At 34.3% G+C, this 24,096-nt stretch overlaps 1 protein-coding gene across 6 annotated transcripts in view; it reads left to right on the top strand.

The window, feature by feature from the left end:
* The window catches only part of LOC144225546 (sodium channel protein type 3 subunit alpha), an 81,748-nt gene that overhangs the window by 52,500 nt on the left and 5,152 nt on the right, over window positions 1–24,096 (top strand). For all 6 annotated transcript variants that reach the window (XM_077756771.1, XM_077756775.1, XM_077756773.1 and 3 more), the window contains exons 17-24: window positions 7,535–7,655; window positions 9,079–9,233; window positions 9,982–10,155; window positions 16,554–16,676; window positions 19,437–19,709; window positions 21,153–21,206; window positions 22,015–22,152; window positions 23,247–23,351. In XM_077756771.1, coding sequence (XP_077612897.1) covers window positions 7,535–7,655; window positions 9,079–9,233; window positions 9,982–10,155; window positions 16,554–16,676; window positions 19,437–19,709; window positions 21,153–21,206; window positions 22,015–22,152; window positions 23,247–23,351 — 1,143 coding nt within the window. The remainder of the gene's footprint in view (window positions 1–7,534; window positions 7,656–9,078; window positions 9,234–9,981; window positions 10,156–16,553; window positions 16,677–19,436; window positions 19,710–21,152; window positions 21,207–22,014; window positions 22,153–23,246; window positions 23,352–24,096) is intronic.

Raw genomic sequence — 24,096 nt, 5'->3', positions numbered from 1 at the left:
CACATACACACACACACACACACACAAATGAAAAACAACATATCCAGAAGGTGACATTTGGTTCATGCTTCTTAGGTTTTTGACCATAAGTAGAAAAAGAACATTGAGCTATGCTTTGAAGAGCTCAGAATATCCTTTCTTTTTGCTGACAAAGTAAGAAATCATACAACCTAACCAACCGAGTGATACATTTCTCACTAAAACACAAACAAAAACAAAAAAAACCCCAGCAATATATTTCTGCTTTAAGAAGCAATAAATTAATCATTAACTTAGATGGTATTTGAAAACTCTAAACTCACTCTACTCCTTATATTCATATTTGTCAAACTGTATAACTAGCTATAGTACAATTGGGAGAAATGATCCCTAAAATAGTTGTTAGAGGTAAAGAGGTGAATTGCCTTTATCATACTTGTATAATATATGTTTATCCATCTATAGCTATATCCACTATATCCATATATGTGGATCACTAACATAAATGGGATGGTATGGAAACAAATATAAAGCTTTGCATGAAAAAATATAAGAGACTTAAAGGTATAGATTTCAAAATAGTGATCTTTTTATCTTGGAAAAACTTGGAATCATACAAATCCTGTGACAAGATGTAATGTAGAATTTTCTTTTTATATTTTTAAAGTTCATATAATCATGATTTCTTGGAGTATTTATATAACTGAATTTTTATAATTTTTGTTTTTAAAAGGTTTCATTGTCTTCCTAGGTGGGGATATAGAATAAATGCTCTTAAGAATCATATTTGAAGTTGAATTCCAAAGGACAGTCTAGCAAGATCATACTCTGACTTTTACTGCTTACCATTCTTACTTCTCACAGGGGTAAAACCAAGCTGGAGTCATCAAGAGTGCAGCTCTGGTGTTTTTTAACCAGCCAGAGACTCGTGCCACCACTTTTACCCAGGTTACCCAAGCAAGTTGTACATGTACACCTTCTAAGTAAATTTTGACTGGCCTGCATGCTACTCAGCTCTGTTCCTTCCCCTGCCATGGCAAGGAAGTGCTAGATGTGCCCAGCTGCTCTCTGCTGAATCGTGTGACACATCACAGCATGGTCAGGAGACATGGGCAGTCCCACATCATATCTGATTCTGCTAATGGGTTTTCCAGTGTAGCCTTTTAAACTTTTAAATGCAATAATTGCATGCTCTATAGGATTTATATCTATTTTAAAATATGATAGGAATGTTTAAAGTTCAATATAGTCAAGAATTTAAGAGAGCATGCATATTTTTATTTCTCCGCTTTTATTTCATTAAAATAAGACCACAACTTGTTGTTGTTGTTGATTCAGCCCTTATAAGTAAATTGTATTACCAAAATGAATCTCGCAGGGTTTTTTTGATAGTGCCATTTTAAGATCATTATATTCAGATTCATGAATATAATTTTCAACCCTTATAATTCATTTGCTCCAGATGGAAATGTTTGCTTTCATGTTGTTTTTAAGGCTCTGTGAAAAATAAAAGCAAGGTGATCATAAGTTTTTGGATATGAAGGGCCATAGTCTGTATGTATTTGGGCACCACATATCTTGGATTTTCATGTAGTTTAGGAAAGTTGTTGAGTCATATGTCTGCAAAACCTAAGTGTTCATTGGAAAATAAGTAAAAGAAGGAAAGCATCATGATATGGGATAGGAAAAGTTCATTGCATTTTGATCATTAAATAATTGGTCCAGTGTATCCATTTTTTAAAAAATTTTCCTAATCTACATTAATTTTCCCTAAATGTTCTTTCTACCCAAAACTGAGTAGGTAAAAGAGATACATAGAAAATGCCCTATTTTTTATTATTAATTATAGTTTTATGAGGAGTAAAGGGCATCTCCCAAGATTACCAATAGGTTTGTACATTAACTAAGCCTTTAGTTTATTCTCTTCATTCAACTTTCTCTTGTTGATATCAGCGCTTACTGGAATCTCAGCCAGAGGGGGGTTCTGGGAGGGAAATTACAAAGCAAAAGTAGAAAGTCCTTGAGTGCTGGCAGTTTCAATACTTTTGGTGAGAAAAAGTATCTAATTTGAGTTTGGAGTTGTCTCTAGGTTTAATTTATACCTACTCTCTTCTTCCTTAGGGATAAGTGAGAAATAGTTGGAGAATGCAATCAATTCAGACATAAAATTATCAATGAAAAGTAGAGAAAAAATACAGGTTCCTGCTGATTTATGCAATTTTTATTCAGCAATGACTATTAACTTTGAGGTGTAAACCAACATTAGCCAGTGAAAAAAATCTGATTTGGTTTTTCTTCATAAGCAGAACAGAATTAAATGGTACTAGGAAATTATCTTTTATATCATGTTTATAACAGTATTCCCTCCTTTTCAAAGCCTTCACAGAAACTGAAAACAGATACTTGATTAAGATCCCAAGCACATGCCCTTCAGGAAAAGGCACTATGCTGTTTTCAGAATCTGGAGAGCAATGGAAGTACCTCTAGGCTTTCTCTGTCTTGCTCTCAGTGTCTTCCAAACACTCTTTTAGTGAAATTGAATGTGAGGCAACTCTTCCAGAGGCACAGATGGGTATGTGAATAGCCACTTAAAACCCATCTTGACCTTTAGAGAACTGTTTTGCTGTGTTAGTGTACTTCTGTTGAAATAAAACCCAATTAAGGCTAGTTTAGATTTGGAAATTTTTGTATATCTTGTCAAGATAAACCAGCTTTTTATTTTGGTTTCAAATGCCCTTTTACCTTACTTTTCAACTACCACATAATTATTTTCACTTTCAAATATCAAATAACAGTCTTATTAAGGCTGTTTTGAAATTAAAGAAGCACCAGGGCTGTTGCGCTTTTAAAATATATTGAGGCAAAACCACATAAGTGGTCTAGAAAAGAGAACTTTTGGTTTTCATCTTATTCTTCCTGCCTTGGACAAGCAGCCCATTGGCCTCCTGGTGTGTCTACCTATTCTTCAAGTGAAATATCGTAAGTCAAGATATGGATATGCATATCCAAAAGATCAGACTAAGGCCCTGATAGTATGTATGATCAAAAAATTTTCCTCTTCTACTTGTAAGACAAATCTCAGAAGTTATGAGAGAAATGGCTAGATTTTAAAGGCAATCTGTAATGGCTGAATCTTTTATTTTTGCCTCTTGAATCATATAACAGTTTGTGAGAGTCAAACATTTGATAGCTGACTGAAAATAAATGAAATGTAAGCGCATTTCAGTGGAAGTAGGCCAGTTGCTAACATTCTCTTCTATCTCTGAAAGTTAAATTTCATTATTTAATTGGATAAAAATCAAGAGCAATATTCGTCACAAAGGAGAATTTCTATATAAGTTCATGTTATTAGAGGGGAAAAATGGTCTCATGGCCTTTATGGGTGCTGAGTCTGTCATTTCTTATGAATAGTATTTGCAGTCAACCTTCTTGAAAACTTCATATTCAGGTACCATGTCTTTGAGAACATGGTTCTTGGATCAGCGTGCGGCTTCCACAGTATTGCGCCAGGCTTCTGCTACAGCCAGGCATGTTTTCTGTGGCTGAATTAGGCCTGGAGAATGTTGCATCTTAAAACCTGCTTTCCAGTGTGCATTTGTAGAGCATAAGCCATCATCCCTCTGTAGATTCAGTAGTTTCTACAAGGGATGGAAGAATCGAACTTTTAAGTGCCATAAGATATTGGAGGGGTAAGGAGAAAATAGTACAAGAACACAAGTTGTAACTTGTACTATATGGTTTTATATGGAAGCTTTCTATAGTTATGCCTATATACCTAATTATATTTTTCTAACTATTTCTGAAAAAGTATTAATTTTATTATTTAGTATAGTATTGAGTTCCTTAATATGGAAAATTTCATTTCAGATTTCTTTGCTTTTTTTTTATACCACTATAGTATCACAGCTATGGCAATATAAAGAAAGTAAGTTATTCTTTGTGTTTATCATCAGTCACTTGCTTTTAAATTAGTTACATGCTTTTAAATAAATTTGGAAGTCATTTTGGTATGGCTATGATAAAACGTATCACAAACTATGCTCTATCAGACTCTGAGTGCCAAATACTGAAATTAAATAGAAAATGTTTAGATTACATAGATGGCATTATATCAACATTAAGGATTTTAAATTTCCAGGATTTAAGTTTCTAGGGTACAAATTAATTCTTTAAAAAGACATCAGTAAAATTCTTTATGTATACAGTGATAAAAGCATATCAAGCAGTATAATTAGTAAACTGTTGTAACTTAATAATAATACATTCTAAGCTTTACCTTATAAATAAGTAAATTCACAACTTTTGAAATTTTGTGTGGTTGACACAAGAGTTTTGTACCTTCATAGAATAAAATGTATATACTTTCCTATGACCAAACAAACAAACAAAACACATGGCTTATGAAGATTACAAAAGAATAAGCCTGATTCTCCAAGTTAAGAAGAATTACCTTATGTCAACCCCATAGGGAAAGGAGCTTCCCACAAAACATTTCTTAGTGGAATGAACACTAGCCTACCAACTACCTTTTCAGCTTTGGTTCATGAGGGTCTATGGGACTCTGAATATTCCTTAAAAAGCTTTCCAAGGTATAAATTTAAAAAGCTTATCCTTAAAATCAGAAAAACGTCTGAGTAACAGTGCACCAATTCTCTATGTAAGGTGGGTTCTGCTTGTTTGAGAAGAGTAGAATACATGTGGAGTTTTGGAAGGGTGGTTTGTCTGTTTTTAAAACCCATGTTTTAAAATAATAATGCCAGGCAGGTAGAGACAAACTAACTCACTATTGACCTATTTTACAATCTTTATAATGTATAAATGCGTAACCTCCATAACTATTTAGAAAATTGAAAGTATTTTTATCCAAAGATGTTAAACACATTCACAAAAATATTTACAATCTAATGACAGTACTAATAACAAAAATACATCCAGAGATCAATATCTGACAACAGTAGATTCAATTGTCATTCAGATTAGTGGCTACTATTAACTTGTGCCACTGGGTTTAAGTTAGTATAGTATTTGTATTTAAATATAAGACATCTGTAGACTATATGGCAGACAATTATAATGTGAAAAATTGAACATCTCACAATTATACTAACAGTGGTAAAATGAGAAGAGTATGTTCTCTAGAGTTTTCAAGTGGGAAAGTATACATGTATTTGTGTACACATATATGCTGATTACTTTCTTCCTTTATTGAATGTCTGCCAATATTTTAGAAAAACATTTCTTTATTGGATGTCTGCCAATGTTTTAGAAAAACATTTTGGTAATTTCATGTGTTTTTATTGCTAAACTATTATTAATTAAATAATTCCTATTCATTAAAAATGTATTTTCTAATACCATTAAGTAGGCTTCTATCAAGGCTATTATTGAGTTATATATCAAAGTGGAGAGATGAAATTACTTAAACACTATAATTCTCTGTATAAATGTAATACAAAATGCATTTAATCATTCATTTATTGGCTCTCTCTAAATTTGATATAAATATTTAGTGTTTATTCTGTGCTTGGGTCTTTTGGTATAAATGTGTGTATGTATCTTTAGTATATATGTTTATGTATGTATACATAAATATATAATTTGTACCTATGTATAATTTTATGTACATACAAATTTATATATATTCATGAGAATATCTGACCAAAGCAATTAAGCATAATGGCCTAACATTCTATAAAATTTAAAGAAATCATGCAAGAAAGAAAGGCTTCATGGAAGAGGTGGACCATGACTAGGCTCAGAAGAAACTGGTGAACTTGGTTTGGCCAATAGGAAGAAGAAATATGGAATGTTTTACAACTAATCTCAAAATAATTTGGTTGCCTACTGGTTTTACTAATACATTGAATATTATCGCTGCCACTCATCAAATATCATAGTGTTCGACCCATAAACCACCAGTGAAATTGGATAGGAAGTGTTAGTTGCCGAATTCAAACAATTATCCAGTATTTTCTTTGTTATGTCACAAGCTGTTGCAATTCTAGCCAGCAGTAGCTTTCCTGTGATTTTCTTAAAAGAATAAAGATATTCTTGCTATAGGAAGCAGAAAAATCTTGGGGGAAGAATATATGGCTCAGTGTTTCAGCTCTCCAAAACAGTAGAGGAATTTAATGCTAAAAATTCTTGTACTATAATGACCCTAAGAATCATCAGCCGAAAATGATGGCCTAGTTTTTCTCTTTAGCATACTCCATATGAGGAGGTATTTTATTATAGAATTGCACTTTGATTTAAATTATTTTTCATGATATGTTTATATTTTCATAATATATTTAATTTTCATGATTTAGTTGGATGTGATTAACCTCACCTTCAAAGTAACATCACAGAAAGTATCATCTGGATAGTACTTTTCAATTGGTTCACATTATAAAATATTAAATTACATTTGCATTATGATTTTAGTAAAGCAAGGATCTTGAGCTAAATTTCCTCCAATATGACCAATGTTTAGGGAGTCATTTGGGGACTTTTCAGTAACACATTAACTCTTTCAGAAGGCTAGGGCAGAGCGACCCCTACCACTTAGCTACTAAAGTTAATGGGGGCTTTGGAACCATTACCATGTCCATGTGCTGTTTTTTTCATCCTAAAAGCTTTACATTGGCTAGATTGTGTTGTATGTCATGTCTTTGTATCGGTTTTCATAAAACACTGCTAATTCATAATGTCTTCCCAAGTGACCTCAAAGTACTTATATATTTATTCTTGTAACATTAAAGTGGTTCTTCCTAGCCATGTGGCATGTCACAATGATTTATTTAAAGGAAAAATTCACAACTTGGTCACATACTGAATTCAGAATGGGCTCCTAATAAAAGTCTATACAGATTCTGCCCAATGCCACTTATGAAGAAATTTCCATCTCATTTAGAATTCTTTGGCAAGTATTGATCCATTTAAGCAGTTCAAAAAGAGAGACAGAGAGAGATCCATCATCTTTCTGCTAGTAAAATAAGAAGATTATGCAAGCCAGAGGAAAAATATAGCTCAAAGTTGAAATATAATGACTGTGACTAATTTTAATGTGCTGTTCTTCCTTTCTAAAATTACAGAAACATGGACAGTAGTTAGAGACAACTGGTAATGTTCTTTGCTCTGAAAAATTCCATCATGAGAGGTGGAAATTATAATTTAATTTGATGCATTTTAACTAATGTAATCAGTAGTGGATGTCAGCATACCAAACTTACATGAAACTATTTTTGATTTGGTCTGAGTATTAATGCATTAAACTATTTTCATATGGCACCCATATACAAATGGAGATCATAAAACAATCAGTATGATCCATCATTTCAGGATCACCCATGCTGAATGCTGTCTAACTTTTTTCTGTCTGAATCAGGTCAACAGTTACATTGTTTTAAATAGTAGGTTTTAATTATGTTAAGACATTAGTACATGATATCAGTAATGGTAACAGTGTCAGATGTAATCACCATCATTTTTTTCACAATATGACAAAGAGTTAACAAATTAGCTGAATAAAAGGGGAGAAAAATCACAATTTGCAATGGGGTTTTGTTTCCAGAAATTAAACGCAACCAGCTCATCTGAAGGAAGCACAGTGGATGTTGCTCTGCCACGAGAAGGTGAACAAGCTGAAATTGAGCCTGAGGAAGACCTTAAGCCAGAAGCTTGTTTTACTGAAGGTAAACAAGTTCTAATATGATTAAAATGCAATTCCTCCTCTTTTCTTACAGTGACTAAAAATACCTCACTTGAGGGAATTATTTCAAAGAAATGGTAAAGGCATGTTTATCTTTGCTCTTCTCTTTCCTTTTGAAAAGTTAATTTCTGGAAATATCTATATTTCCAGATTACATAATAGCAGTAACTGTGTCTGGACAATTAAGATAATTTGACATGTCTTTTTGTTTTTTGTTTCATCCTCCAGAATGTGGAGAAGCTAACCCTGTAAGATAAATACCGTTCTGGAATGTCATCTCATTGATATTGACTGCAATCCCTTCAGATCTCATTGGCAATGTTGTGATTTGATTTATAGATGCTACAATAATTATACCCCATCCCTCACAGTTTCAAATGTGGTTAATTTCTGCTGTGACCAGAGCTGTTTGGGGATGCGGCTGTATTGTAGAGTTCTGACAGGGAAAACAGTAGTTGTTCTCACAGAGACCGGTACACTGTCTTGCACACAAATCAATAAAGATTTGCTGACTCAATGTGATTGGATTTAATCCAATGAGTAGTAGCTCAGAGAGCAGAAGAATGGATGCGAATTAGAAATAACATGAAAACTAGGAGGGGGAGGACAAAGGAACAGAGATGCTAACTGACAAGATGAGTCATAGGTGTAACTAAGAAAAGCACTGAGGCTGAAAATAAATTAGCTTGGGAAAACTGACAGTGGCTGATACCTAGGAAGACAGGGGGCTTTTCTGTGCATGAAAAGAAGGAAGCAAAAAATTCAGAATCACATCAAAAAATTGATAAACAATTTGAATGTGTAGTTTTTCCCCAAACCTGAGAGGTGTTCTCAGACCCCTATTTCCATCAGTGGCCTTGAGCAAAGAGAGATTCAAACTAGTGTTAAAAATGAAAGCATTTATACTTAGGCAACTCTTGATACAGTAATTCCTTGAATTTTAGGTGGCTAGCTGAATATATAAGTCTGAGAATGATTCACTTTATAGGAAAGATGCTGAAGATAACTAGGGAATGAAGTAGCCAGTTCCCCTGTAAATGATGATCTGAGACTGGCATGGGGAGAAAGCAACAAAGTTTAATTTTTTCCTATTTAAGGTTAAAATATATTTTCTAGGAAGATGGAGATGGGTGGGAAAGCAAAGGAGGTGGGTAAGGGGATGGGCAAAATAGATAGGCAAAATAGATGGGCTAAAGAGGATTAACAGGTACAAACTTCCAGTTATAAGTAAATCATGGAGATGAAAAGTATAGCATTGAGAATAGTCAGTAATATTGTAATAAGACAGATAATGACTGACTATACATATCATGGTGAGCACTCAGTAATGTATGGGATTGTTGAATCAATATGTTGTACAAAATATATGTATATTTCTAATTTTTATATTTAATGTTATCATTTAGGATGTATTAAAAAGTTTCCATTCTGTCAAGTAAGTATAGAAGAGGGCAAAGGAAAGATCTGGTGGAATCTTCGGAAAACCTGCTATAGCATTGTTGAACACAACTGGTTTGAGACCTTCATTGTCTTCATGATTCTTCTCAGTAGTGGTGCTTTGGTAAGTAAAATGCAAAGCTGTAAGAATCAGGTTCTAGTGAAAGAGCTAATTCTCTGAAAATACCACAAACATACACTGAGGTTAAGAAACAAAAGAGGAGGTATATCTATGCCTTGTAGAGCCTGGCACCCAGGGTTTAACTATGCAAAACTCAGTACAGAATAAGTCAGAACTATGAACAGCCAGATGGAATTTCTCATCTGGTGTTTATCTAATAGATGTTTTCCTCACTGAGACAACCACTTACAGAGACATTCTGTAACTACGTTAACTTCTATGTCAAATACCATTCAGTTCTCCCTAATAATTATATTAACATTTATGGGCTAAAAGTGTATTGTGTTTTCTTTATGTGTAATCAATTTATTCTTTCAAAATAAGCCAGATCATTCAGGCACTCATTGAAAGTAATGTTGGAATAGGCCAAGTCTATCCCTCATTAACAGAACTTCTAGTTATTTCCTGAGTTCATATTACTTCTCTAAAAGCATGTCTTATGGCAGTAATTGAGACAGATGTTTGAGGATGAGAGGCAGGAAAGAAAGAGCATGCTGAATCAGTAAAGATATTGACATTTCGTTGCCAACATTTTCTGATAGTTTTAGTCTTTAGAATTTGTCTGTTTGTCAGATATTAGCCCATATTTATCAAATTACTGCTTTGTGTCCAATATTATACTAAGCAATTTCATCAAGTATTTGAGGGAGGCAAGCCATTCAAGTAAAATAAATGTATTCTTGACTCACAGGCTTTTGAAGATATATACATCGAACAGCGAAAGACTATCAAAACCATGTTAGAATATGCTGACAAGGTCTTCACTTATATTTTCATTCTGGAAATGCTCCTCAAATGGGTAGCTTATGGATTTCAAACATATTTCACCAATGCCTGGTGCTGGCTAGATTTCTTGATTGTCGATGTAAGTATACCAAGTGATTTTTATGAAATTATTTTTAAAAAGGCAAGTTTAACATTTCACATATTTCTATGATTAAAACCTTGACTTTTGAGAACCTAGTTTCCCTAAGGCTGACACAACTATGCAGTTAAAAAAGACCTACAATAGTTGCAAAAATTAGGAAAGTTTCATGGAAAACAGTAGAATAGGTCCTGAAAAATGTGGACAGTGGTAAGGAAAACATAGTGAGTGTTCTATGCCACAAGGAGATATCTCTTTTTCTGAAAGTTAAGGACCTCAAGGTAAGGAATAACTAAAAATCTATTAGTTGACAGATCTAAGCACTTAGCTTAACAGCTAAAAATAAAATCTCCAGGAGGTAAAATTAAGACAGATTTGGGACCAGTGGTTGTGAGATTTCATTTTAATCCTTTTCTAGAGTACCTGTTACTAAATAATGATAAAATAACACATTTATTATATTCATTCAGCCACATATCCACAAAGATAATAAAATACATTTTCATTCTAAAATCATCAAGTAGATATCCCAGTAGCTCTTCAGATATATACCATGCAAAGAGTTAGGTGTAGGAGCCCTGCTCTGAATCTGATTACCCTTGGTTGAGTAGTCATAAACACATCACCAGTTACAGGATATGTCTGACTTGCAGCCTATTCTTATTCTAAGCAATGAAGAACTCTGGGCAAAATGACAGTCATCTGGTTCTTTGCAGTTTGTGATAGTCCATTGAACAAAGCTTCACAGCCTCTGTGCCAACAAAACAAGGTACTTCAAGCACATCTCTAGCTGTTCCCTAGCAATCAGAAACTACTTTTTAGTTCTAACACTTGCCAATATGAATCAATAGTTGCTGTGTGTGTGCATTCATCCTTTTTATCTTTTTGACAAGTGTTGGCCTATCTAAATCCTACTCCCTATTTTCCCACGTATGCATACTTATAATAGTATAACCAATATGTGTTTAACTCTTTGAGTTGATAAGAAATCTGCTACAAAGTCATTTTAATAGACCAGAAATGATTTCCAATTTCCATGGTTGGCCTTTAATGGACAAGAGAAATGAATCCCAGTGCTATTCTGAAATGCTACCTACAAAGGGAAGTTTAATATTCTTATGATCTGCAGTGGAATGGGCCTTAAAGAGTATCTAGACTTTATTCTAGACATTAGGAAACTGAAGCCTTAGCTTAAATAATTTTCCTAAGATAATACAACTACTTAGTAAGAAAGCTGAGATTAGTGTCCAAATTTCCTAATTCTCAATTCAGTTCTCCTTTACCCCATGAGTTTCCTAACTGCTATAAATGTAATACTGTATTTTCAGACTGGCTTTGGGATTAAGCATTTATTATAATTTCCAGCTTCTCCCTGAAATGATGGAACACTAAATACATTTAAGAATCTTGTTCAGAAAGATTTTGTCATGCATGAAGATCATTTACAAATGTGACAGAACTTCTCCAGAGAATTCTGAAATTTACTGAAACATTTACATTTACTAAAAATGTTACATTTACTAAAATACTACATTGTACTTGAAGTATTTCTATATATTTGCCCCACATAGGGAATATGAATAAGATCCAAAAATCTCTCAAAAGCAGGGTTTTGTATCACATTTGTATCCTTAGAGGCACCTAATATAGATACTTAAGTATCTATTGAGTAATGTCTAACTGAATAAATTTAATTTCAAAGAATGTTGCAAAAAAAATTACTTCCTTTAGTGAGTCTCAATTAGTAGACTGGAACTGAGTAATTAAAGCCTTCTATATTTGGACAAATTATGTTATCTTAAGTGGGTCTATCCCTTACAAAGCTGAGGCTGAAATATGTGAATTAATATAACCTCAGTTAACAACTTCTTCTCAGACCACTGGGTCCACTAAGCTAAAGTAAACATAGAGATAAAACTGTTCTTGAAAGTACAAGGAAAACATACTTAAAAGGGCTTCACAGTCCATCAGGTAAATTGCTCTAAAAAATCTAAACAGCCACAGAGGGGGAAAAAAAAAAAAAAAAGCTGAGGTTTAAGTGAAGTACTTTAAATCAGAAGGGACATGCTTTCTAACCTTGAAAAATGTATCTGTGTAAAAAATGTGATCTCTTCAATTCCCTACCTAAAAGTAAACGTAGACCTCATTGGGCTACCTATCCAACCTCCTAACATTCATTCTTTAATTCAAGAAATGTGTTGAGCACCTAAATAGGGCCACAAGCCATTTTAAACAAAGGAGGTGTGAACATGAACAGATCAATCTCTGTTAGAGCTTACACCCTCAGGGAGGAAGGAGCAAACAGTAAAGATATAAACAAATAAAATCTAAAAATAAGATCTTTTGGGGCTCCTGGGTGGCTCAGTTGGTTAAGCCTCCGACTTGGGCTCAGGTCATGATCTCACGGTTCGTGGGTTTGAGCCCCATGTTGGACCCTGTACTGACAGCTCAGAGCCGGGACCCTGCTTCTGATTCTGTGTCTCCCTCTCTCTCTGCCCCTCACCCACTCATATTCTCTCTCTCAAAAATAAAATAAAACATTTAAAGTATACATAAATAAATAAAAATAAGATATTTTGTCACATGTGGCAAAATTGTTTTGCTTATTTGGGCTTTTGTTTCTCGACTTTGTTTTTGTTTTTAGAAATGTTTCATACTGATTTGGTCAAACTCATCAGTCTTATTTTTTCCTCTTCTTGGTTTGTTCATGCTTCTGAAGACCCTTTCATGTCAGGATTATTAAAACACTTTTTCATGTTTTTTCCCCAGTTTATACATTGAGTTTTGTTTGTTTCTTCATCCATTTAATTTTTATTTTGGTTCAGGTGTGAGGTTAAGATCCAACATTATTTTTTTTTAATGGTTTCTCGTTTGTTGTTGTTGTTTTTTTACCTCTCCTTTGAAATGCTACCTTTACGTGGTAAAGCTCAGCATGTCTTAGGTCTAGTTTGGAATTTATTTTGTTTCATTTGTTTCTTTGTCTACTAATACGACAACTTAATTACTGTAGATTTATAATTGGTTTTAACATCTGGTGGGGTCAGTCCTCTCTGTTCTTCTTAAAACAATAATATTTTAAGTTATAATTATACTTTCTAATGTTTTAAAGCTTATATAGTTTAAACAATTTATATAGATTTAACATTTTAAAGCTTATATAGTTCCAAAAGACTCCTACACAACTTTTTTAAAAAAATGTGAAAAAACATTTCACTGGGTGTTATATGGAAACCAACCTGACAATAAACTATTTGTAAAATAAATAAATAAATAAAAATGCAAAAACAAAAAAAATGTGAAAAAACATATTACCTAAAATATTTAAATTATTGCTTATAATAGTTTTTCACATTATTCCCTTGTTTTGTTGAGGTCAACAATAATATATCAGCAAATAATGAATTCTACTACTTTTCTAATGCATGTAGCTCTTATTTCTTTTTGCAGAAAATGTTCAAAAAATGTTGGTAGTGGGCATATTCTTTTAGCCCCCTTTAATGGGAATGCTTCTGGATTTTGCCATCAAAAACCATGCAAGTATTTGGATTGAAATGTATCACTGGAATCCATGGAGGTGATTGTGGTTTTTACTCCAACTTGCTCATACTGAACTTAATAAATTATCTTTAGCCATTTTAAAGGGAAATACATTCATATTACTTAATTCATTAACCAATCACAGAACTCCCAGGGTCTTATTCAAAATCATCAAATCCCTCCTGCATTATTTCTCTTTCTCAGTCTCGCTGATACAGGAATGTGGAAAGGTATGGACGACAGACAACTAAACCAACTCCCTGAAACTTCTAACACAGCTTCGTAAATTTGCTGTATTGTGAGGCACCTAGATTCATGTAAATTTATACTAAAAATTCAGTTTTTGTCACAGGGCTTCTGTTACACTTTGTACACATTAGCAGGAGTGCCTTTGTATTTAGCACAAGACGTAAAAGCAAAACTAATATACATTGAAAGGTTGGGGACATATTTGCTGAGGTGGAAAACACACTGGACCTGAAAGCAGGAGACCTAAATTCCCTCCATGGGCTTGCCTCTTGCTACCTTTTCTCGGACTGGTCATTTGACCACTCTCAGCCAGGGATGATATGAAAAGAAAGATCATTGTAAGATTTAAAGCATGCTACCAATATAGGACATTATCTTCAAATTTTAAGTGTGTGGCCAATCTTTAAAATTATTTATTTGAAAATTGCCTTTAAAGTATATGAAGTTTTTCACATAGGTAACTCAATAAATGAGCTTTTGTCCTACACAAAATGGTATGAGGCCCATTAAAGGAAGCACAGTTACTTGTGCCCCACTTCTCTAGGAACTCAGAGTCAGTCCACTGTGGGGTCATTATATGCAAGTGGCCCCTCCCAGCCTTTGAACCCAGAATTTCCTATCCATCCGGTACTCTCTGATTTGGGCCATGCCCTTTCTTTTCTTTTCAAAACATAAGCTTCCTTCCTTCAGGTCTTGAGGAATTTGCAGCCACTTCCCTTTAAACTCCCAATTCTCAGGGCACCTGGGTGGCTCAGTCGGTTAAGTGTCTGACTTGAGCTCAGGCCATGATCTCACGGTTCGTGGGTTTGAGACCTGCATTGGGCTCTGTGCTGACAGCTAGCTCAGAGCCTGGGGCCTGTCTTTGGATTCTGTGTCTCCCTCTCTCTCTGACCCCACCCTCCCTACTCATGCTGTCTCTATCTCTCCCTTAAAAACAAATAATACATTTAAACAAAAGTTTTTTTTTTGTTTTTTTTTTTTGTTTTAAACTCCCAATTCTCAAACACAGGATTTGGAGGGCATGAGAGAACTCTTCTGGAAGCAGCTCTAGAAGCAGAAGCCTAAAGAAACTGTGAATGCTTTCTGAGGCAAAGAAGCCCAGAATATAGGAGATTGCATGTTCTCTAATAACCTTTCCCATCTTTCCACTCTTCTATAGCAGCAAACACTAGACAGAAATGAATAGCTCAATAAATTATCTTGCCACTAGTCATTTATTTTTCTGTTAAATTTTGTGAGATGTATGCTAAATTAAACAATGAAGGAATAGTGGCTCCGTTTGCCTTGAAAGGCTCAGTTCTGGTTTTTGTGTCACCCTTTGTACCATGTGTTCTTGGGCAGATGACTGTTTCCATCCTACCTCATAAGACTGTTTTGGAAGATTCATTTAGATTGGTTTTCAATAGCTCTTGTCACAAGAAATTAAGTTCACATGCCTTTAAAGCATCCAGTGGATGTAATGAATTAACTCCTCTCTCCCTGTCCATCAAAGAAAGCACTTGTACAGTCTTTGAAAGAACTGAGAAGATATTGACTCAAACCATTTTCTGTATTTCATGGTTCAGATGACAAACAAATATCTTCTTGGAGGTCTTAAAGCTTTTAGTGTGATAAAATGACAAATTTTTGATAATGTGTGCAAAAGGATAAGGTATGGTTTTGAAGTCAGATCACTTGGGTTCAAGCCCTAACTCCACCTTTTATTACCTGTGCATCTCTTTTCTTTTGGGGAGGTGGGGGCCTCAACCTTCTCACCAGTGAAAAGGCAATAGTAATAGCATCTACATCTGAGATTTATATGCATAAGGCATTTAGAACAGAACCTAGCATATAGTAAATGTTCAATCTATGTTATTATATTGAAAAAAATCTGAGCAAATAAAGCCTCTTCCTCTCAAAAAAGGGCATATCTTCTTTAACCTTTCACATATTTAAGTAAAATTTAGTTATGTGTAAATATCAGAAGATGTATTTCACTAAATGATAAGTCCAGAAGTTTGGAAAAATATTTCTTCACTATTATGAAACTACAACATAGTCTTATAAAATGTTTTTCAGGTAAAATAATCCTATTATTTGTTTGTTCAACCAGACAGTATTAGGCACTATAAGAGAAGGTTTCATCCCAGTACATAAAAGGTTTATGTGACCTGCCTGGAAGGGAAAAAGAAGATATCTAAGCAATTGACTCTATTAAATGGTAAATGCCTCCAGTACACGTAACCAAGATACTACATAAATTCAGGAGAGAAACACAGTTTCCAATCAATGATATTAAGCACAGATCCATGGGGAATCTGGCTTTTGAATCAAATCTGAATCATCAGTTATACATACACAGGTTGAAAGAGGATCTATAGGGTGAAATATCTAACTTGAAGGGTTTACAGATGTTTATAAAATTGATCAAAGACTCTGTTTTCAATGGTGAGAAAAGCAATGACATCAGATGAGACTGGCAATGTAAGATGATCCCAGTATGTGGAAGGTGAAAGCTGCCAAGGTATGTCCGAATTTTACGTGGTTGGTACAAAAGAAGAGACACCATATCCTATGCCTTTAGTCAACAGTTTATTTCTTGGTGGACTGATTAATATCTTTTCTTTTTGTAGGTTTCTTTGGTTAGCTTGGTAGCCAATGCTCTCGGCTACTCAGAACTTGGTGCCATTAAATCCCTACGGACACTAAGAGCTTTAAGACCTCTACGAGCATTATCTCGGTTTGAAGGCATGAGGGTAAGAATAAAAGCTCTCTGATGATTCGTGTCAGAACTAAATGTAGGTAATCATTTAGATACAGAGGGGTACCATACTCTTCTAATATTCACTTCATAGAGTTACACAGTTTCAGAGCAGGCATCTTAGAGAGCAATAAGGCCAGCCTCCTGAAACTGAGGCTTATGTAAGAAGGTCCCCAGAAATTGTGGCAGAACAGGACTAGAATTCAAGTCTTCTGATAACAGTTTATGGATGTTTCCACAACATCTAAAAAATGTGTGCTGCCATTTATTTATTTTCATTGCTTATGTATTTTTAATGACTTTTTACTACTGACATTCATCCTAGTAGGAATTTTTCTTCCTTCCAATAGGCAGTTTGAGTCCTCAAAAATCACTGGTAATGAATAAAGGTAAATGGTTTTTGTGTGCTTTACTTCATCAATTAATAGGAGTAACAAAAATACTTGTTGTACTGGAAAACAACACTAAATTGTAGCCTCTGACAAAATCTATACAACCTAAGCAACCAAAATATGGGGTTAGAATAATAAACTAGGCATTTCAGGCAACCCCTGGGGTTTGTTTTAAAGATTGCCCTTTTAAGAGAGCATTCTGAATGAGGTTCACTTTTTCCATAGCATGTGTAAACTCTCCAGCTCTCTTCTTTAGTGTATATTTTATGCATCTACACGTAAAGTACACACTCATTTAGATACACAACCACTTGTCATGCCCTTCAAAATACTATTTAGCAAAGGCCAGCTTTGTTTAATCCAGCATGCAAATGCACATGGATATTAAATTTTGTCCTGGCCATAGGGTTCTTTTGTTAGAAGGGTTGTTTGGAGTAATAAAAACACTTCAGCCTTGACTTTGAGATTCACTCTCCAGAGAGAATGAAGCCACTCTCCAGACTTTCCAGAAGCACTGTCAGCAAAAGAATATTTGGTTTTACATTATAATTTCATTTAATTGCTACTTGATAAAAAAAAGTCAGAGGAAAGATAGAATTCATAAAAATTATACAATTTCTAGTTCTTTTCAAACTAATCTTTGCCATTATTGACACTACTTAAGCCCTCATCTGGCTTCCATGGCTTCATATTAACATTTCTTTTTTGAGAGGAGATAGCAATTGAACAAAATAAGAAACTTATAAATTTGCTCCAATCAGAAAAATATTGTTTGGTATTTTTAATTCAATCACATGGCAGAATTAATATTCTAGCTATAAAATATGGTAAAAATGTATCATGCATTAATGTGATAAGAAAATTTGTGGAGGTCATTTTATACAAAGTTTAGTAGCAAAGAAATGTGGCAAGTATAACATATATGACTTAATAGAATTTCTAAAAGAAATAAAATTTAAGTACCATATGAAATTTTTACAACTTTGAATTTCAGGTTTTGATGTCAATTTAAGATCTTTTTGGTATTGATTTCTAACATAATATTTACAGTGTTAAGATTTTTTTTAACATTTTATTTATTTTAGAGAGAGAGAGAATGAGAGTGCAAGTGGGGAAGGGTCAGAGAGACAGGGAGACACAGAATCCAAAGCAGGCTCCAGGCTCTGAGATGTCAGCATGGAGCCCTATGTGGGGCTTGAACCCACAAACCATGAGATCATGACCTGAGCCGAAGTCAGACACTTAACCAACTGAGCCACCCAGGCACTCCACTTTTATAGTATTTTAAAATAAAACAATAATTTCATTTAATATAAATGCTTAACAAAGTAGTCCAATACAAATCAGATTAAATTAGACAAGAAAAGGGGCGCCTGGGTGGCTTAGTCGGTTAAGCGTCCGACTTTCGCTTAGGTCATGATCTCGCGGTTCGTGGGTCCGAGCCCCGCGTCGGGCTCTGTGCTGACTGCCAGCTCAGAGCCTGGAGCCTGTTTCAGAGTCTGTGACTCCCTCTCTCTCTGACCCTCCCCTGCTCACGCTGTCTCTCTCTCTCTCCTAGAAATAAATAAAAAAAAAACATAAAAAAAAAATTTTAAATTAGACAAGAAAAGATACTGTCAACTTTCCTAGAAATTTCAAAATACAACTTAAGCTCTTTTGAATTTAACAAGAGGAAAAGTAACTTGATTTCTCCTTCAGGAAACAGTTCAGTGTACATTGATGAAGCAACGTGTACCCCAAAGTGAATATTTGAGATACTTAGAATAATAATAAGGACATATTCAGTACTTTTATGTCTAGAGATAAATTTCATCTCATTTAATATACTTTTTTAAATTGGGATTCACCAATAGAGAAAAAAAAAGAACCTTATAAATTCCCAACCCTATTCTTCGTAGTCATAAAAAGTTCACTTGATCTGAGGATGCAGATTTAAGGCATTATTAATACTTTATTTGTAAAGGGTTTGTTTAACCTTGTTCTCAAATCATCAGTCATTCATTAACACTTTTGAATATTAAAATGTTTTGCTGAATGACAATTACTTCATCTGTTGGTATTTAATGCAGTTTTTTTCTTTTCTCCCCTGCATATAAACATTTTCTGACTCCATCTTACTATATCAGGTTTTTATTTCTTTTCACACTTTGGCATATTTTGCTTTCCTTAAATCCTTTAGCTCTTTAGCTGTGTCACTGTTTGTTTTCCCTTATCAAATATGTCCTAGAAAACATCCAAGAAACAACTTATTCACCTAGATTTTTAACTCTTTTTACACCCATTTTAATATTAAACAAATAAATGAAAGGGACAGTTTCCATTTGACAGTTTATCAGCTGTCTTATCCTCATTTCCTCTTCTAGGTTGTTGTGAATGCTCTTGTTGGAGCAATTCCCTCCATCATGAATGTACTCTTGGTTTGTCTCATCTTCTGGCTGATCTTTAGCATTATGGGTGTGAATTTGTTTGCTGGCAAGTTCTACCACTGTGTTAACACGACAACGGGTAACATGTTTGAAGTTAGTGAAGTCAACAATCTGAGCGACTGTCAGGCTCTTGGCAAGCAAGCTCGATGGAAAAACGTCAAAGTAAACTTCGATAATGTTGGCGCTGGCTATCTTGCGTTGCTTCAAGTGGTAAGTTGCCACTGTATGAGTTCTGAAAACATTTTCCAAATGTTTCACAAAAGATCATTTCTCTGATGTTCTTTGAATAAATAGTATCTAAGTACAAAAGTAGTTGATAATGCCTCTGTTATCAGCTTAACTTGACTTTAAGATGTTTTGCAGTTATTTTATTGTCTATTTTCATCAGTGTTCAGCTTTTAGTATGTTTTAATATGGCCTTATATTTCTGTCTCCTAGGTTTTTTCTTTTTTTATAAATTTTAACATTTATTATTTTTGAGGGGGGGGAGGGGCAGTGAGAGGGAGACAGAGGATCTGAAGCAGGCTCCATGCTGTGAGCACAACGCCTGATGAGAATCATGAAATCATGACTTGAGTCAAAATCAAGAGTTGGTCACTTAACCAACTGAGTGACCCAGGTGCCCTCCCCCCACCTAGGTGTTTTCTTATTATATTGTTGAGCACTATTACACTATACTGTTTTTAGTTTTCTTTAGCAGTCATTGCGAAAGGAGCAATTTTGTATGTAAAAATAACAATGTATACATTTTAGTGATGATTTAAATATATTTTAGTGATAAATTAAATTTTTAGCCAGAAAATTTGTTGTACCAACATCTAAGGAGGATGGTTCTTGTACTTGTGGAAATACAAATCTTATGGTTAGATTTCAAAATGTATAACGTTTAATAATTTTGACTTAACAGACCACATATTAATCAGTAATTCACTGATTAATTACATTCATCAGTAATTCACTAATGAAAACCATTGAAGTTGTGTTTAAACTCCCCATAGGTTTGAATCACAGAGTTTATATTTTGGTATAAAAAGGACTTAAGGCTGAGGTGGGAATTTTATGACTCAATCCTCTAGTTAAATTTTAGTGTAGAAAAAAATATATAGTATCTTCTAAGAGAAACAAGGAAAATGAGGTCCAGACTCTAAATACAATCATAGTCTATTTCAATTTTATTTCATCTTTCCTTCAATCTTTTCTTAAATTGTTTTAATGTTTCTTTATTTTTTGAGAGAGAGAGAGAGAGAGAGAGAGAGAAAGAAAGGGTGTGAGGGGTAGGGAGAAAGGGAGACACAGAATCTGAAATAGGCCCTAGGCTCTGAGCTGTCAGCACAGAGCCTGATGCGGGACTCAAACCCACAGACCATGAGATCATAACTTGAGCTGAAGTTGGATGACTGAGCCACCCAGGCTCCACTTTTNTCCCCTGCTCACGCTGTCTCTCCCTCTCTCTCTCCTAGAAATAAATAAAACATTCAAATAAATAAATATATAAATAAAAAATAAAAATGTTTTAACATTTCAATCTCTTTATAGAAAATTTTAATATTATACAGAAAGTTACTTGTAGTAACACTATCATATTTTCATATGAGATTTTTATATTTTTAGATTAGGATTTTAATGCAGAATTCAAATATGTATTATTCACAGGCCACATTCAAAGGCTGGATGGATATAATGTACGCAGCCGTTGATTCACGAGATGTAAGTATAACTCAAATACTATTTATAGTTATTAGATTCTTCTATAGTGAACATTTGCAATAATTTAAGTGAATGACCCAGAATTTTACACTATATGTAATCAGAACACTTATAATTGCATACAGAAATGATCCTCTTAAGCTAAAATACTTAAATAAAGATGATATTTTAGTTAATATATGTCTGATATATATAACTAATATACATGGATCAGAAAACATCAGACTGGTCCATAAATAAGGCTCAAGATTAGAAATGCTGTTCATGGGAAAGTAACTTGTCTCTCCCTCTCCCTGGAGAGTATGATAAAGCAGAGTTTGTGAAGCAGCTTCCAAAAATATCATGAAAAAAAGCAAGCAAATTTCAGGGAAACTCAATTTTCAAAATAGGAATTAAAAAAATTCCTCAGAACGCATCTGTTTATGCTGCATTTTCCTCTTAGAAGTTGATGTTCTATTATTAAAGCCATATCTTAAAGAACCAGCATCTCCAAACCCAAATTTAAAATGCTCCAAAAAAAATTATAAGACTAATAAGGTCCAAAATGTTTCTTGTTATATCACTGTTATTTACTCTAAAAATAGGTAAGCCACAATGGAAAGAGAGATTCAGGAACAATCATAAAAAGATCAAACTTTCATTATCCTAGATCATACTAGTATGAAAAAAGAATTTTTCTGTAGAAAAGTATCTAGGGCAAGGCAAAAATAGCTTTGTGTTAAGTAACAACACTCACCAACTGTTAATAATTTAGTTAAAGTATTTATTATGTTTTTAAATATTATTTAATATTTTTAATACTATTTAGGTAAAACTTCAGCCTGTATATGAAGAAAACCTATATATGTATTTATACTTCGTCATCTTTATCATCTTTGGGTCATTCTTCACTCTGAATCTCTTCATTGGTGTAATCATAGATAACTTCAACCAACAGAAAAAGAAGATAAGTATTACTCAGCTCTCAGCTTTCTCCACTCTGAGGTTCTGTCTGTGGTGCATCCAAATAATCAGGATACTCGCAGTCGGGACAGACTTGGATCATTTTCATATTCATTTCAGTTCACTACATGGTCAGTGCAGTTGTAGGGTTTCCAGCCTCTAGTTGGTGGCTGCTCCCCAGGTTCATCCTCTGCAGAGTTGCTGTAGTGTCTTCGTGACGATAAATGTCACCACTGCTTCAAAGCATCCAGTGGGCTTCTTCTAATGCTTTACCCTTACTTAGAGATTTTTCAGGGATTATGTCCACTCATCTTTCCAGCTTCATTTTCTCCCACAATACCACATTTCTGTATCTACTTCCCTACTCTCAGTCAACACCTATCATCACTACAATCACATGCTACACACACAGTACACGATGCTCTGCCCTTTCTGAACATGCCATGCTCTTTCCTCTATGACATAACATACAGTATTTTCTTTTCCCGGAATGCTTATCCTAGTACAGCTCTAAACATCCTTTAAGGCCTACCTTAATGGTATCGTCATATATAAAGCCTGTTTCTGAGTCTTAAGAGTTTATTTTGATCTCTGCAATACTTCTTTTTTTTCCATACCCTTTATGCATTTTCCACCTGTTTTCATTTCCCTACTCTTCGTGGCAACAAGACATTGTGTCTCATATATTTATGTAATTCTGATACCAGGTACATTTCCTAGCATACAGAAAGTACTCAAGATTATTGAGTAAATGAAAACTGTCAACAGTGAAATGGACTAAGAAAACATTTTTTCTTTCATGAAAATATATTTGAGATCCCTGAGCCTCCTCCTGAACATAATATAATCATATTAGGATCCTGTACTAATCAGAGGTTTATGTGATTAGAGGCTTTATATAATAAAAAAGTACTCAGAATTTCATCTAAATGAGAAAAGTGTGTGTGTGTGTGTGTGTGTGTGTGTGTGTGTGTATGATCAGGATAATTTCCATTTAAAATTTGAGAAAAGACTAAGAGAAAAACTCAGAAATACTTTTGGACAAGTGCTGTTATGACGCATGTTGGGATTGTAACCAGTTTTATACTGTATCTTTACTTTGGAGGTCAAGATATCTTTATGACAGAGGAACAGAAAAAATACTATAATGCAATGAAGAAACTTGGATCCAAGAAACCTCAGAAGCCAATACCTCGGCCAGCAGTAAGAACTACTCAACTTCTTCACTATTCTAAAGACTTATTCCCAGATGATGAAATTGGCAGTGCTTGAGATGAGAACATATTAGGGGATAATCACCAATTTATAATATGCCCTAATTGTAAAGTTCATATTGTTTAACACAGTTCACAGTCACTACACTCAATTAAAAATTACTAAGTTCTTATAAAGGAGATAATGTTCTTCACATTTTGTCAACTGAAAACATCCAACTTGGAATTCCCAATAACTTCCTCCAAAGCAGCCTTCAGACTCCTGCTGCCACCTACTGCTGTCAGGAATGCACCCAATCTTGTTATATGGCATTTCTCGCCATTTAAATATGAAGTCTGGAGAGGTGCCTGGGGGTTCAGTCCTTTAAGCCTCCAACTTCAGGTCATGATCTCTCAGTGAGTTCAGTCCCACATCGGGGCTCAGTACTGACAGCTCAGAGAATGAAGACTGCTTGGGATTCTGTGTCTCTGTCCCTCTCTGTCCCTCCCCGACCCTCTCAAAAACAAATAAAAACATTTAAAAATTAAAATATATATATACAGAGAGAGAGAGTCTGGAAAATTCCATCCTGCCCCATCATTTTCCTCTATGCTATTTGTTCTCTCCATTTGTATGACTAGAAAACATTCTTAACCTTTTTAGAAAGGAAACAGGTGTTGTCAAAATAGTTTGTTTCACCAAAAACAGAAAGAGGAAAAAGATTTATTTAGAATGCATGTTCTGTAGATGTTCA

This window comes from Crocuta crocuta, unplaced genomic scaffold (genome assembly GCF_008692635.1).
Source record: "Crocuta crocuta isolate KB4526 unplaced genomic scaffold, BGI_CrCroc_1.0 scaffold359, whole genome shotgun sequence".
NCBI lineage: Eukaryota > Metazoa > Chordata > Mammalia > Carnivora > Hyaenidae > Crocuta > Crocuta crocuta.
Note: the sequence above shows the minus strand (reverse complement) of the source record. Positions and strands in the feature narration are given on the sequence as shown.